Source organism: Schistosoma haematobium, chromosome 1, assembly GCF_000699445.3.
Source record: "Schistosoma haematobium chromosome 1, whole genome shotgun sequence".
In the NCBI taxonomy this organism is placed as follows: Eukaryota; Metazoa; Platyhelminthes; class Trematoda; order Strigeidida; family Schistosomatidae; genus Schistosoma; species Schistosoma haematobium.
The window spans coordinates 70,930,674-70,948,887 of record NC_067196.1 but is presented as its reverse complement, the minus strand read 5'-3'; the positions used below and the strand labels follow the sequence as shown (position 1 = coordinate 70,948,887).

Here is an 18,214-nt window from a genome sequence, read left to right as displayed (position 1 = left end):
TTGATTAGACTAGTTTAATTATAGTATCCAGAATTATATAATTAACGTCGTTTTTCTTACTGTCATTGTTTATTTTTATGCTTCCACTTGCTTAGCTTCATCTTTAGTTCTCATACAAGAATCTCAATAGGTTATTATATGATTAAACTGTAAGAAAAGTGTTGAGTTAATATATTTCATAGGTCTGTTAAGCTTCGTCTTCTCACTGTACAATATGGTTTAATCCAAGCGACTAATTGTTGTTAATCCCAGTAAACCTTTATTGACTATTTTTGTTGTGATATAATAATAACATTTGCCTAGTAAGCATTTATTCGTTCTATTCAATGTCATTTATTTTCTAATTTTTATATAAATTTTGATCTAGATGAAGTTTATTAATAGGGTTCAAATGAACATTTTCATATTCAACAATGTCGACATTTTCTCACTACATCTCAGATTTATGCTTTTATATCACATCACACAGAGACACTGGTAACATTGATGTATAATATCCATTTATGTTAGCGTAGATGTGAAATTACATCAGCTTATCATTGGATAGATTTTTTTCCTGAAAATTTCATGACTATCTGTGATTAGATTTGTAAACGGTCACATCAGATATTATACTTTAAGTACTTGTAATGAAGTTGGTGAAAGTGGACAGAAGTTAAATCACGAAGACTATGAAATTGTGCAAAACTTTTTTATAACACAACTAAAACTATATTAATTAAAACTTACTTGCTTTAACAACGAATTTTATTTAAACTTACTTGGTTCTGTAGCTAATAATAAAGGTTCGTCTACACAGAACAAATTACATGTGCCATCTGGTGATGAACAATCCTCACTACAGTAACCACGATCTTTGAGACGAATATAATACGATTTATCCCTAGGTATAGAGCTGACTTGTTTGAGCAAGCAACTTTCTGACTCAGCAACAGCAGACCAGCGTACATTAATTTCTTCAGGAAAATTACTTATTTCATTTGAGTCACGATGCTCAACAATAAATTTAACAGTTTGCTCAGGAAATACAACACGGCTATGATCATCAATTTTATAATTAGCGTAATACGTTTTATCTGGCTTATCAGAAGCACTGTAAGCCTCTATATAAGACTGATCGAGTAGGTTTAAACTTTCTGTACTGGACGCCTCTAACTGTATTACACCACTGGCGTATGCTTCTGTTGTGAAATCGTGTAGCTCAAGTACGGCTTGGATTGTAAATTTCCCAACTCTTTCAATATCAAACTGGAATAACACTTTGAAAGGACGTTGTAATCCATTTCCTAACGTGAAAAGATTATAAACACGTTCACGTTTTGGAATATTTTCACAAGGACTAGAAACCATTGAATTTAAAATATGAAATACAGGTGTAATTAAACGCATAGTTGAATATATTCTGTCGTTTGTTCGGCCACCACGAATTCCGCTAGAACTGCGTCTTAGTGAACCATGTTGAATATCCAGATAGATAAGCAGAGGTGAACTGGTATTCTCAATACCAAAGCGTGTGGTTAGGGAACCAGAAAAAGAAAATTTATGATCATTGACTGAAATATAAAGAGCGAAGGAAACATATATTATACAGTGTACAAATATTTATCATGAATTTGTAATGTACAAAGCAAAACAAAATCTTGAAATATTTTAGCTTTCATTTTCAATAAAAGCCTACTTATGTACGACATGAACATTACTTCATAATATATATTTACATATTTTGTCTTGCTAGTGTGTCTTTCTTTACGATTAGTTTACTACAAAATGTTCCTAGGTAACGAGATGAGTAATAAGGATACCATAATACAAACTACATTGTACAATAAAGACATGATGTAGGTTTTATGGTTGATAACTTAGTGTTAAGAGTTATTGATATACTCAGAAGTCTGATAAATCTAAACTACGACTGACCCATCCAAAGATCTTATATACATATAAATTTGAAACTAATCAAGTAGTAACTAAAAACAGCTTTCTAGTTAATTATTGTACGATAATATTCGGAATGCTAAACTTATATAACATTGTGGAAGTTTAATAAAGTCCAATCCTATGTCGATAGTAAACTTCTTTGACAAATCTATGTAAATTTTTAAATTTAAATGAAAGTCAACGGGAATAACTAGTAACTAGCATTCAGAAGAAATATTCATTTATACGCTAATATATAAAGAATACTGATAGGTTTACGTCATTTAATAAAACTGATGAACACGTTCAGTTGCTTGACCAATAAACAGAAGTCTCGAGCTATTTCTAAAAGGCTACGCAAAGAGAGAATAATTGAAATGACTATCAGTGTTAATTCATTCAACAAATTCAAGAATACGCATGGTGTAGCTTCGATAGATCCACATTTACAATGATGGTGGAAACAAATACATTTTATTGTTACCGAAATCAGTGAGATATTATTCCTCAATTAACATTAATCTTAACTCCAGATATGCACTAGCTGTCCGAGGATTGTATATTCAAACTGAGCAATTTAGGCATATTCACTACTATCCACAAGTCAGGGGTTTCAAAAATGTAGACTATGATCAATGAGCCAAATAATAAAACACTATATGAAATAATTTAAGCTAGTTAACTGAAAAACGTGATCCAGTAGGGTTGGATTGTAGTAACTGATTTCCTTGCATTTTTCATACATTATCAGAACTATTGATGTTAAGATCAATATAATTTACGAACATATTTGCTAGTTTTTGTCACAGACACATCAAAGCATTGTAGAAATCTAGGGTAGTTAATTACATTCTGTGTATCCTAATTTTTACGAGTAGTAAGTGATTTGCAAACTTCACCGAAAATTTTGAGATTTCACCTTTTCGTTTGAGATTATATTTATTTAACCAAAATCTACTTCAGCTGTGTTAAGAGTTGGAAGTTTGAAGGGTGGTTACTTTAACGATGGACTTTTACCTGACAGTTGTTAATTCGAAACCTCTTGGCTCAAAATTATTATAGTGTCATAAAAATAGACGTCAGAGAAGTTATACGCTAAAGTAAATAGTTGTGTGCCGTGATGAATGGACAAAATTAAATTTTGTTACATTGTGATTTTTGTTCAACATAGCGTTTGTTTTTAAGTCAATATGATGATTATTTGTTTTACTGACAGGGTGATATTTTACCCACTATATGGTATTTATTCAACCGGGTCAATTGTGAGATAGCAACTTATTGATGACAATGGTGTGTGTCGCTCAATTTCGTGGATTAATTGAAGTTAGAGATTGACACCGTTGGATGCCGGCCAGCTCAGTGGCTAAGCGCTTGCGCGCGAGACTGATAGGTCCTGGGTTCGAATCCCGCGAGTGGTATCGTGGATGCGCACTGCCGAGAAGTTTCACAACAGGGCGAAACGGCCGTCCAGTGCTTCCAAGTTTTCCATGGTGATCTAGCTTCAATTGATTCGTGATTTCAACTATTGATATAAATGAATGTATTTCCGACTACGGTTGTTGCGTTTTGAAGGGGTTAATTATTCACTCGTACCAGTCTTTTGTGTTCATATTTTACGTCTTGGGGATTTTAATGTTACCTCATTTTCAAGCGTAATAGGGAGACGAGGGTATAAAAAGTATCTATCAATTTGTGCATGGTTTAATTACCTTTACAGCTGATGTCGGCTTAAGATTTAAAGAAACACTATCATGTACATTTCATGAGGTCACTTGAGTTTCCCAAATACGTATACAAGTTTTTAAACATAGATAGTCCAAGGAATAAAATTTATATCGAAAACCTACCAGTCAATCAATCATAAACCTCATCAATCTCGGGTAGGGAGTGAAGTACTTTGCCTTCAATATAATTCTTAATGCGGTAAATCAAGTTATTTCATCACGTTCCGATAATACTTTCAGATTTTCACATTAGAAAACTACCTTACAGGTATTTTAATACAAAGATTTGAAAACAAGTCTAATTGGAAGACTAGTTAATTTAGATTTGACTACTGAGTAATGATATGAATATCCGCGCAAATTTTGATCACTACTTTGCTATTTCAAAAAATTATTAATATCACACAATCAGATTAAGTAGTATGTAAACTTAACATATAGTTATAATTACAGACCAACTTTGCATTACATAACAAAATGCACATATATATATATTTTCAGTAACAAGTCTTTCTAACCTTCAGACCAACACTTGGCATCTCCTGCACCGTAAAATCCATCACTGCATACACAGCAGGCAGAGTTGTCAACTCGATAGCATTCTGTGTTATGACTATTACATTCACTAACAGCATCACATTTCACCAAACTGTTTGAAAACGTTTCATTCACGGATTTGTATTCTCCCTTATTATCTACTGTATCTTCTTCACCATCATCGTCATCACCCAACGGGTGTATAGTGACTGGTACAATAAGAGCTAATGTAAAATAAACCAGTATGTCATGGTATTATCAAAAACTCATCATTTATGAATAAACAAAAGCATTAGGTATTAGTTGGTGAATAAAGTAAACCATGTAGAAAATCAGTTTATAGCCGACGAAAGTAGGGACGCATCCTAGTATTAAAAATAATGAACACAGTACTTAGTAAATTATAATAAATTTGTCATAAAATCAATCTCATAGGATTTTTGTGCACAGCTATAAATGAACCAAAATGATTCAAATAGAATTCCATTTCAAATGAATTTCTCTGCTTATATTTACAATTGTTATGATGAATTAATTAGTTTAAATATACATTCACCATAACAAAATGATAAAGTTATAGCAACTATCCTACAACCAATTTCGATGATGGTTAATTTTGGTTAATCCCTTTTATTAACTTACTTAACAAATAATATCATTTGAACAGGAACAGTTCGCATATTTCCTTGTATCGTTATGATCACTAGAGCACATGGCAGACTAGCTAAAATGTTGATTACTTAAGTATCACTCAATGACTCATCCTCCTCCTTACTTACTTACTTGCTTACTTACTTACGCCTGTTACTCCTCGTGAAGGAGCATAGGCCACTCACCAGCATTCTCCATCCAACCCTGTCTTGAGCAATCCTTTCTAGCTCCGTCCAGTTGTGTTATATCCGAGTTGAGATTAAGTTACAGGTAACTTCCGAGGACTATTCATGGACTAATATTCTTATTGTATAACTACTCAACAATTACACTATGTATATTTATATCCCTCTTATGACAAGCTTTATTTTGACCTATAATTTATTATTGTACGATTTACGGTTCTTAAGTTATGTTCAGTTTATTAACTACTGCCTCCCTCATTCACAGCCACTTTTTGGGCTTATTTGTGTACAATATTATTTCCTATTTTATGGTACGTTGCGGTTTGTCTGATTGATATATAAACCAAGTATGTCTGAAATAAATGATCTGCTCTGATTCGGAAGCTGGTATCTTGTTCTGGACTCAAGTGGAAGGGCTCGTAGGACATAGGACCAATAAGGACACTAAACTGCCCACACTGGTTGAACGTCATTGGTTGGCCTAGTGCGAAGATTCGTATAAGTCGTATTCGGATTGGTAGATAAGTCGTGTGATCGAAAAGTCAGACATCCAAGGTCATAACAATTGGCGACGGGGATTTTGGCAAAAACAAAATAATTGGGAGACGCAAGGTCATAACAAGTTGTAATTCATCGTTTTCATATCTGCTTCTATTATCCGACCTAATGTGTTCTTTGGCCTTCCTCTTTTTCGCTTCCCTTCAGGATTCCAAGTTAGGGCTTGTCTCATGATGCAGTGTGATGATTTGTGTAATGTATGTCCTATCCATTTCCATCGTCTTTTCCTAATTTCTTCTTCAGTCGGAAGTTGGTTTGTTCTCTCCCACAGCAGGCTGTTGCTGATGGTATCCGGCCAATGGATGTTGAGTATCTTGCGTAGACAGCTATTTATAAACACTTGTACCTTTTTGATGGTGGTTGTTGTAGCTCTCCAAGTTTCAGCTCCATACAGTATAACTGCCTTGACATTCGTATTGAGGATTCTGACTTTGATATTGGTTGAAAGTTGGTTTGAGTTCCATATGTTCTCCAATTGTTCTTCAATTCATCCTCCTCCCTATGTATATCTATACTCAAATCCTATTATTAGCTTTTGCCTTGCTGTGCCCTTATTTAATTTGACCATAAATTTGCCAATGTGATTGCTCATATATACTTATTCACCTTTCCGCTTCAAATTCGTTCGGTGTGCTTATAGCGTTGTGATATACGTTATCCCCTAATAAATAGTAGTTGCCGCTTCTTATTGCCTCCTGATTTTAATCACCGTTGAGATTCATATTATTACGGTTATCGAACTGATCGATTAACAAAGCAAAGCCACTACAAATTCGAATTCCAGCAATTTACATACATTAGTTGAGCATGACAAATCGAAATCCGTTTTTTTAAAAATTTTTATCATAAATTTTACGTAATAAGTGGTGCTATGGATATTCGATTAGTATAATATTTTTCATCATAATCATTTCTTCATTTCGTATTTGTGAATTATCAGCTATTTTCGGCGGCCTATTCTCCATTGGGGGTAACAGGCGTAAGTAAATAATTTATTATCTTTTCATTAATGGTTATCATTGAAAAATCCCTATTTATAAAAAGATTTACAATAACCACTGAAATATTGTTCGTTTTAGAACAACAGTCTTTCTAATGAAGCATAATGTGAGTTAATTTTGATAGTGTTCAGATTTTATTAGTATAAAATTTTGTAAAACTAGTAATTTGTTATTTCCGTTGAAAGAATACTGTTAAGAAAAAAAGTTGGACACAGATATAACGTAATTAGATACGTTCTTATGTTATTTTGATTAATTTCTAGTCCTTTATCATATGTAGAATGAGAAGTGATTTCATCGTTTGGTATATATCCTAGAAAAATATCTCCTAGTTATTTACGAAAGAGATTAGGGTTCACAATTATAATAGACTTAGGAGTTTAAGAGAACAGATAAAATTGGTGCACATGTTGTTATAATGAAATTACAGTATTTACTCACGTTCATGTATCTCCTGCCTTTCCTCATCTCCATCATACCGACCCAAAGGATAGTAAGTTTGTGTCGTAATTCTGTCTGTGGGTGTGTACTCTTTATTATCAACAACAAATTGATTACTCTCATGATAAAAGTTATCCTCAGTTTCATTCTCTGGTAGAATATTCACTTCATTTTGATCAATTGGATCAACACCTGAGAATTCAGTTTCATCTCTTAGGATATTCCATGCAGCTTTCGGTACATTTTCAGTCATTCCATAACTATAGTCATTTGATGAGACGTTAAGGTCATAATTATCAAAGCTTTCCAAAGCTCTTTTAAAACTCTGTGTTCTAGCAATCGGCTCTTCTGATGTATTGTCAATGTTTACATTTTTAATGACGACCGTATCAGATGGTGTTTCATTATTTGATTTATGTGAATGAAGTGAACCCTCACAAACACTTGTCAAAGATGTAACAAATTCACTGGCAACTGCACTTAAATTCTTAACATTTATTTTAGCTATATTTTCCGATTTGTATAAAGGAACAAGCCATTCTCCATGTAGGGCTATGTTTGTTTCACTATGATAAAAAAAAGATAAAAGGTTAATAATTCTGTTTAGTGACACATGAATAATTTAAGATACATTTTTCATCAAAACCATTTCTGAAGTGTGGAATTAAAATATTGAAGATTAAATAGAAGAGTTAGTTTTCATTTATTAAACAAGGAAGTATACAGCTGGGACCGAATAACCATCAAGCTCTTATTGTCTTTAATGTTTCTCCATCAGCTTATAGTATCAAACCACTCCACATAACAACAATAAAAAATTTCTTCATAGTGAGCATTTTGTCTAGCTAAGTGTTATTTTCAACATAAGTAATAAATTTTACAGAAAAATAACGATTTGCATAGTTTTGTAAATTTTCACACAAAAATTGTATTAACCAGAATCGTACTTAAGCATTAACAAAATTTCCTAGTTATTACGAAAATCCTTTAAACTATCCAGTTACTGAAGGACCTTAAAAATTATACATTTACTGTTAAATATTTTAATGTATTACTTACGTTAACCATATATTTGGTTCTACAGCTTGAGAACTTCTTGGCAACTGATAACCTCCAAAAGGTCTCATAAATATACCAGATTCAGGTGGTAGAGCTAGATTCTCTGCGACATCATTTTCATTCCACTCAATTTTTATGTATTGCATGAAAGCGTAAGAACGGATTCCATTAGAAATTATTATCATTCCATACGTATTAGCCTGTTAAGTTAAAAAAAAGCCATAACTCAAAGCTAATTCAATACCATTAAACTTTTTAAATACGATTACACAACTAGTGAAGATTGTTTATAAGAAGTAATAAATGGCTTTAAAATTAGTCATTTAACAACATGTCTATCTGTTTAAAGATATGAAGTGGTAGGGACTTATTTTTATGTCACATGTACAAGTACAACTGACAGTGTATTTCATGCACAGCTTTTAAAGATTATTTTATTTTCTAAACGACATTATGTCATATCACATCAACAGAAAAAGGTTTTAGTGAAAGAGTACAAGCAGAAAACGTAGATATGTACCACACAAACAAATGTTTATGTACACTTAAAAGAAACTATATGACTCTATAAATTTATTCTTGCTATTCTTACTATAAGTGTTTGATATGTATCACGGAAAAGTGTTATACGAACTAATTCTGAATGTATTATGTGCCTAGAATCTATTAAGTTGATCAACTGTTAGAATATGTTTTCAATTTCAAATGAATTTATTAGGTGTGCCTTGTTTTTTAAGCTTCAATATAACTTCAATTATATCTTCGTAACTGATGTGATAATTTACTTCTATTCCACCTTCTATAGATCATTAGTTTTCTAATATTAATTGCTTTAAACCTATTTACGTGATCGAAAAACATTTCTAGATTCCAGTGATTTTGAGCGACTTTTTATAATTAAGCAAATGTCTTCGTTTAACTATTCTGTTTATGCTTTAATTGATCTCTTTTCTCTTGGTTTGTAATTCAAATTTGTCAGCTTACTTGAACTAGCTATGATTCATAATGAAAATTCGATAGTAGGAGCTCAACATTTGAAGATTTACTGTGCTAAAATTATATTTATATCAATAACATCTTATTTTCATCACTTAAAAATCGTACATAGAACAAGGATAAATGTTATTACACTTGAAATATACGGCTTTTGTGCCAAAGTTTTTCAGTGGTCCTTAAACCATCAAACTTATATAACATTCTGTTATAATGAAAATTAAGATAACTCTGGGGTTACAGATCTGTTTATTTTTTCAATGGTATCGTTATCTGACCTTCACAGTGATGTTTATGTGATGTGATATTTACGGTCAATTAGAGATTTTTCATTTCGCACTCTTATATTATTCCACGTTGTAAATGTTGTGTGCAGTCAAGGTTTGCTGATCGGAGTATTTTTAAGGGCAATTTAATATAACTTCATCTAAAATAAACACTTAAAATATTACTATATTGATCAATATTGAATGAATTACCAGATATTGAGCAATTTGCGACACATTCACAGGGTTTCAAAATAGATACCTTTGAAATAATAGCAGAATCATTGTCTAATACACTGATGACGTTTTTGCTCAACAAGATTTTGGAAGTTTACTTACAATAATCTTTGTGAATGCTTTCTCTAGCTTAGAGTTTCTATCTTTCCAAGCCCCTAGTGCATACAGTTTGTCGAGTCTTACAGATCCTTTAGTAACAACACTGAACTCCCAATAGAGGACCTTCAAAGTCAGCATAAATTGTTTCGAAGTCATTAAAAAATTAATTGCTAATAAATAGAGTCATACTGAATGATACTAATTCATAAATAACTCATTAAAATAAAATCACAGAAAAAATTACTTTCTGGTTGATTAGGTAAGCGTTTGTCATGTTTTCCCACAGTATATGTACAATATACTGAGCTTTTAATTCAGATTCTTCGATATATGATAAATGTATAAACTTTATTAGACGATCTATTTGCATTCTCTCTACACATGGTAGTTTTGAAGGTGATAGTAAATCGATTTCCCTAAATACAAGAAGAAATATATTTTTATACGAAATAAAAGTTAATTTAAAATTTATAATATGCGTATAAATGTAGGACTGAATTGAAACAAACTAAAGTTTGAATTTTCTAATGTTTAAGGCTTCCAAAACTCCTATATTAGCCTCAAAAGCTACTCTAAGGGTAATCCTAGGTGATATTTCAATCATTTGTTTTGCTAACAAAGAGCATGGTTTTTTTCTTCCTGCTTTTAACAGAGAATTTTATTGCCTGTTAATTCTAAAAGCATTTGGGTTCATGTTCTACCATAGCTGATCGGATTGTCCGATCACTTCCTGTTTATTTACGTCCATGCGCAAATTGGTTAATGTAATGTTATTCATGAAACTTCGAAGCCCAAGTGCGATCACGAGCTTAGTTTTGGCAATGATAACCAGTTTAGAAGTATAGTGTGTCTTCCAGATAGCTGTTTTAAGTTATTGTTACTAACTTCTACTGTTTGATTTTCCTCAGTCTTGTAAAGTGATGTAAAATGTATTCATATAAGCGGAAGTAAGAAGGGCTTTAGATGTTAGACGAATTTTTATCTAATTTATAAACTTTTATGGATATCAGTTCAATCTAAGTTTTTTTGGCCACCATTTACTTATCTCTTTCAAGCATATCCTTAGTGGATTTTGTTTGAAAAGCACCTTACCAAGTGATGCTTACACTAACATGGACACAAACTGTAAACTTTTAAGGTGTGAGCGTTCCATATGTATTTATTATAAACTGATAGTGTTAGATGTCCTTATAATTTCGAACCAGAATATATCTTAATGACAGCTTGGATATTTAAACGGTTGAATACGTTATTTTTGAACCACAGTGCACATTCAATACCGTATATCATCATTTTCATTAATAATAACTGAACTAAAACCACCTTCAACAGAACGTTTAGTACAGTTTAACTCAATTGCAAAGGTGATTTAGGCGTTAGTAAAAACAACTGCTAAAACTATAGCATATAGACATATACTTCCTATATTTAATATTTGGAAATTTAATTTAAAGCACTTACGTGACACTAATTCTTCCACATTTTCCATCATTCACTGAACTGAAAATGCTTAAATATCGTCCATCAAAATCTTGTAATCGTTGATTTGTGATACTCGTATTGACAGGATAATGTGATGGCAAATTATCATCAGAAATGCTATCTAGTGCTAGGAGACCATTTTTACGGATCTGGTAAAAGAATAATTAAGTATACAAATTCTAATAATTTAAATTTTCCAGTGTTATTATGTATAACATTGCATCTTTTAATGTTTTGCTATCGTCTTTACAGATGTAAGAATAAGAGCCTGATTATTTGTCTAACATTAGTTTTCAATAACTGTCTATGTTGAACGAATAAATAGTCACAGAATAACCAATGTACTTCATGTGATCACATTTTGATGGTGAGCAAAATGAAAAATTATTATTAAGTTTTGAAATACGAAAGTTTTGAAAGCTCATAAACATTGCTACTCAAAGATCTGTTGATGTCTAGTTACTCATTTGTTTCTAGACAAGGGATAAGAAATTGAAGTAAAAATTAGTTCTGAAATTAAATCTCCGTTCTGCTTAATGTATCCTGTGAGCTGTTCAGCACAGTAAGACGAGTCTTCTGTTATGGTGTTTTGAGATCATATAGTTGATAATCATGGAAACAGTGTCTACGTTTATGATGAGTCAAAACCAAAGTTTGTAAATAACGTATCCAACAGTGAAAAATATTTCTACATACGTATAAATATTTAAAATTATAGAGTCATTGAAACACAGCATTTTCGAATAAAGTTTATATCACTGATGTGTGAATATCGTTTAAGCACATTTCCGAATATTTTAGGGAGAGTTTTAAGTAATGAGATGGTGGTCTTTATGCGTGACTGTAAGAACAATTAAAATATATGTGTAGTGGTGGTGAGGTAATATCGCTAGCCCTCACACAGTTAATATTAATTAAATCACAACATATTAACTGGTATTCCATAGCTCAATTACACTGATTTAAACGTAGTATGTTGATCATTGTTTTTAATTCTTCTCTCATTCCGCTTCAAGGATTTCATAATCGAAACATCTAAAACAATTAACTTTCCCGAAATGTTTGCTCGAAAGTTTACGACGATTGAACAATTCAAATTCTTCACTAAATTATCCAACATAAAACCAATTAACTTGAAAATATTTGTCAGGAATTTTTTTAATAAAATCAGAAATTTTCAAAGTTGCAAGGTGAGAAGCAATAATTCAGTCTTGGAATTGTATAAGAAAATGGTAATTTAATTGTACTTCCCACCATAGCTTTTAATTAAAACATATAATCTTGTCAGGGTAATCAGAACGGTCAGTATCGTTTACAGAACATACTAACTTGTCATTTTCCCAAGTTCGCTTACACAAGCTATGCAGTGAAAAGGTTATACCCATAATACACTTAAACAATGGAATCATTCCTACCTTCCCTTCAAAGATGTTCTCAATCGATTAACTTCAATACATTTGCATTTTGGATCTCCTCTACGATTCCAAACATTGTCGTCATACCAAATGTTTTGCTAATAAGTGGTTTAAGAAATCCAACCATTAAACTTAACATCATTTTTCCCCGAGCAAGTTAAACACTTGCTTTTGGTACAGCCTTTAGCGAACCAGATGTAATTGTAAACAAATCAAGTTCAAAAGTCTAAATTATCCAAGCCACCTGAACTTACGATGAGAAGCATTTCATAGTGTCTAGCAACAGAAAGAACTATGTGTTTGTTAATCAACAACTGTTGTGAACCGACTTTAAATTTCATTAGTTCCAAATGAAATACACCGATAATGTTACGAATATAAATTAATTCAGTAATTATCAGCGTTAGACTGTTGTACACAATTACACGCATACTCGTGAAAGGCAAAAAGAAGTTTGAAATAGCTTATATTTTCAACTACGATTTATCATACGATAAGTCTTAAACATTGATTTGTAACATCATTATAGGTAATAATAAACCTCTTTTTTTCTTGTTATTCCAGCTTAAAATCTAATTTCCTTAGTGAAAAAAATAGTAATTACTATGTCTTAGTTACTATTTCTACCCAATGTTGACCTTTTCTTACACGCATATGTTTATAAAGTCACCAATCTACTGTATTTTCACCATATTGTATTTTTTTGATTGACGTACCTATAAATCTTATATTTCGGTAACAGTTGTTTGAGCTACCGGAGAATTATCAAATAGATACTTTAGAATATTTTAGGATTTTAAGTTACATTTTCTTGTGAAAATGTTATTTAAAGGATTTTGGTGACGATATAGTGAAGAAAAAAACCACTATGGAAAGTTTAATATGGGCAAAACGTACGGTGAATCTTTAATAAGTCAATATTCAAAATGAAGGGATATATCATTTTTAAATTAAATAAATAAGCTACCATTCTGTTCTATCCGTTTATATTCAGAATTAAATTATTTAAAGGTTTTCTATTTTCTTTAAAGTGAAACTGATCTTATAAATTTGTAGTGACCTACTTTTATCAAGAGAACGCGATTGGTTTAATGGAAACAATTATTATTATAACCACTTGTACCAGTGACTGTTTTACTGCACTTGTTTGTTTAACTGTACTAAAGACATTCTTTCTTCCGTTGATTGTGACCTTGCACGGATTCGGTTACGCTCAGTAACCACACTTGTAACCTGGCACGATCTCGGTATTCTTTGGATACCATGAGATCGCCAACGAATACATGTCCACTACAGCCATCAAATCCCTCCTGATATTTGGCTTATAGGGGATCTTATCGGTTAACTGGCACGTAGTCTTCCTGCGGTGATCATAACCAACCGCGACTCGACCCGACGCTACAAATTAATGATGGTTAATGTTCAGTGTATAGTTTTTTCAGAGTTGTAAACTTCATAAAGAGCTTATGTAATCCGGAGCCTTTTGGACACTTCCATCCAAAATAATAAGGCATCATAATTATTGTTGTATACTCGTATAAATATATATAAAAACTGTTTGTGTTTTCAAAAATAGTACACAATAATAAGGTGAACTTTGAATAGTGTTTAATTCATATTGTTATTCTTATTGAGACTGTTATATACATTTTGGCTCACAGTTAGTATAACAACAAATAGTGATTAGATTTTGTTATCCGGGTAAATATTTGTCCAGTGATATGGTCTTATTTACATACTTGTCTAATATTCCGATTGGAATCAATAATTATTATTACATTAGTTTAGTAAAAATATAGATGCCAGTTTTTATAGTAGACAAACTCGTTTAAGATAAACTATATATCTTGTTTACCTGTTTGCAAATGGGATCAATTGGTGTAGGACCCTAGTACTTTGACAGTTTAATACATGCTGTCTAAGTAAATCATATCATCTTTTAAAATCACTTTACAAACAAGTGGTTTTGTTCAGATGGCTATTTAATACTATGAGACATAAACTTTTAGCATAATTTATAATCATTTGTTTATAAGGTCAATATATATATATATATATATATATATATATATATATATATATATATATCCATATCCATATATATATCCATATATATATATATATATATATATATATATATCCATATATATATATATATCCATACTCGTTTTACCATTAATTACAAAGACTGATTCAACGTAAATTTATTAAATGAATCTAAGCAAGTTTCGTTGAATTTTAACTAAGTGAGAGTTTTCATTAAAGTTCGTTTGCTGAAATCTAAATGTTATTGTAGCCCTTTTTTTCCTAAATATTCAATCATTTAAGTTAGAGTTGCATTTTCTGCAGCAATAAAAAAATATTACCAGTTCAGTTGTCCATTAAAAACTTTCTGTTATTAGTAAAACACATAAGATCATTTAGTAACAAGACAGATTACAGAAGAACTTTAGTATTACAGAAAATTAGACCCCAAAACTAATTAACTTTCTATATGAGTGATAATAGTTAACAAATAAATTAGTAAAGTGTACAAAACTGATTGTTTCATTACAATCAATGCTCAACTAAGTAGTAAAACTCAATAAAGCTACCTTTTCAATTGCCATTTATAAGTCCTACTCTTGAAAATATCAAATTGTTTAACATTAGATATACTATCAGAAGGGGTTTGTGGAGATTTTAGAAATCATGAGTCAATTGAAGCTAGACCACCATGGAAAACCTGGAAGCACTGGACGGCCGTTTCGTCCCAGTATGGGACTCCTCAACAGTGCACACCCACGACCCCGCCTCGTGGGATTCGAACCCAGGACCTATCAGTCTCGTGCCAGGCGCTTAACCAACTAGACCACTGAGCCGGCATCCACTGGTGTTAATGTCTAACTTCAACCAATCCACGAAGTTGCGCCACCGTACACCATTGTCTACAGTGAGCTGATATCTCACAACAGACCTAGTTGAACTCCACTGGTAACGGCTTCTCACTAGAACTCCAGGAGTATCTCTTGAAGTCAGTCACTAGTGAGCACATGATAATTATTACCAGGGGGTCTAGAGGTCTAAGCGTTCGCGCTGGGTTCGGATCTTGTGGGTCGGGATCACAGATGCACACTGCTGAGGAGTCCCGTACTAGGACGAAACGGCCATCCATTGCTTCCAGGTTTTCCATGGTGGTCTAGCTTCAATCGACTCATGATTTCAATCTGTGAAATTAGATATACTCTCAAGAAAATTGAATTCAGGGTTATTATTTGTAATAAATACAGAACTGGAATTGAATTTTTCTTAACTATTTTTTTGACTCTTAAGAATAAGATTCAATTACCAAACAATCATTCTTTCGGGTGATTGATTTCATTTAATGAAGAAAATAGATATTAATGAATGACACCAACTTTTGTATCCTTAACTATTTGGTACAATTTTTGTATCTAATGCTTCAAATTCATAATAAGTGAATAATTTTTTTTAAACTTAACAATCTGTAAAAGTAATTTGTATTGATGTTTATAATTATAAACGTGAAACCTAGAAATATACTTATTTTGATTATTTTTCAGTAGTGTAACTACTAAGACAGATGTTAACACCTGTTATGTAAAAGCTTAATTAGTATTGTGATGGAGACAAGCAGTAATTACTCATTGTGTACAATACTTGAAATAATCAATCTACAGGATGTGATGGTTACAAATAATATTTAATTTGTCTATGACGAATGATTAAAGGAAATATTCAGATAAATAAAGTAGATAGGATATATCAGTTTCTTTTTATTTATGGTAAGTTTGCAAAAAAACTATATTAGTACTAAATGGAAATGAATGTACTTAGTATCCTGACGATATACTGAAAAACTACCTAATCATTTAGAAATGTATCTAGGACTTAATAGATTATATGTTCAGTATTCAAGGTAAAGAATAACTTACCAATAAATTATGAATAAACTAGATACATTTGCGGTTCTGATATGTTATAATATTTTAAACAAATTACTGTTAGAATACTGAGGAGTAATCTCTAACTTGCATATATCATACTTATCAGAATAGTCAAAAAAGCAATATATGCAGAGGAAAATAATCTTGTATGTCAATAGAATTAATTGGATGCAAACATTTTAAAAAGGTAGTTCATCATATATTCCGGTGAAATGAATCGGTGTGTTTAATTCTTTGAAACAATGAAAAACAACCACGATGATCTAACTAGTAAACTTTCTTTACTTTCTATATTTGAATTGACTTTTGTTCATTATTTTCCTCTTAGTGTTGAGATGGTGTAGAAGATTTGTAGGTCAGATGGATGAGTTAGATGGAGTTTTGTTCTCCGAGCTAGAGTGTTTAGTCATGGGGTTTTCACTGTTCTTCCGAACAACATCATCAGCACAAACTTCAAGTAGAAGCAAAGTGTCAGAATTTTTCCACATTTGACTCACAGCTTGTTCTGTCAACCTCGATCCTCGTCTTGATTGTATCTCTTAAATTAAAGGTAGACAATGACAGGTTAAAGATCAACAATAACAAATCGGGTTTGAGGTCGACAGTAGAAGCTATGAGTCAAATGTGGAAATATTCGAACACTTCCCTTCTACTTAGAGTTCGTGCTGATGATGTTGTTCAGAAGAACAATGAATACTCCATAACCAAACATTCCAGCTCAGAGAACAAAACTCCCCCTGAGCCTCCTAGTCTTTTGATATATTGTTATAATGTTATATAGTCTGGAGAAATATGTATTCACAAGTATTCCATTCGAAAACAAATTATTTTTAGGGCTATGCCCTCCTAAACAATATCGTGACAAGAAATTTAGTTGACCATTCATTATTGCATGTTTTGAAGGTCTATCTCTGAAAGTTTAGTGCAGTTAAATATGTTTGAACAGTTTGTCATTAGTAATGCACAAATTTAAATAATTTGGCCAATCCGAGCGATATTAAATTTGAAATCTTTCTGAACTACGTCATAGATGATCGCAACAAACCTAAAATTCTTTAGTATTTTTCTTTTAAATGAAATTCGCCTTTGTTACATATTAAACTATTCCGAAGTTCCAAACTATCTTGATTCTTCACGTATTAAACTAAGTTTAGTATATATACATAATTCCAACAACTAGCGTCTAAATTATCATGTGCCAACTTAATAAATAAAAGGTTAGTAAGAGATAAAACAAAATTATGTACTGAATAAATGAATGATAGATAACAGTGGGATATAGGATGCGCATCTCTTCCTATTTAGAGCTCCTCATCTTGATGTACTCACAGCCCGACGTTGATTTTCACGCATAAACTGAAGCCTAGTACTTGACATTTCAAACACCTAACGCATTGTCCTACGAACTAGATAGTTTGAATGGTCGGTAACTTGATAAACTAGTATGATATTTGTTAGATTGCTAGAAGTCAGGATTATTCCATAGTTACTAACCATGAAACTCGACCAGATGGTCAGAAGGGTTCACTCAGGATTCACTACTTACTTACTTACGCCTGTTACTCCTAATGGAGTATAGGCCGCCCACCAGCATTCTCCAACCCACTCTGTCCTGGGCCTTCTTTTCTAATTCCATCCAATTCTTGTTCATTTTTCTCATGTCTATCTCCATTTCCCGGCGTAATGTGTCCTTTGGTCTTCC

General features: G+C 32.0%; 1 protein-coding gene across 1 annotated transcript in view; it reads right to left on the bottom strand.

Moving 5' to 3' along the window:
• The window catches only part of MS3_00002020 (uncharacterized protein), an 83,626-nt gene that overhangs the window by 64,394 nt on the left and 1,018 nt on the right, over positions 1 to 18,214 (bottom strand). The window contains exons 2-7 of the mRNA XM_051209578.1: positions 11,130 to 11,299; positions 9,913 to 10,084; positions 8,074 to 8,273; positions 7,015 to 7,580; positions 4,160 to 4,402; positions 762 to 1,553 (exon numbers count right to left, since the gene is read on the bottom strand). Coding sequence (XP_051075037.1) covers positions 762 to 1,553; positions 4,160 to 4,402; positions 7,015 to 7,580; positions 8,074 to 8,273; positions 9,913 to 10,084; positions 11,130 to 11,299 — 2,143 coding nt within the window. The remainder of the gene's footprint in view (positions 1 to 761; positions 1,554 to 4,159; positions 4,403 to 7,014; positions 7,581 to 8,073; positions 8,274 to 9,912; positions 10,085 to 11,129; positions 11,300 to 18,214) is intronic.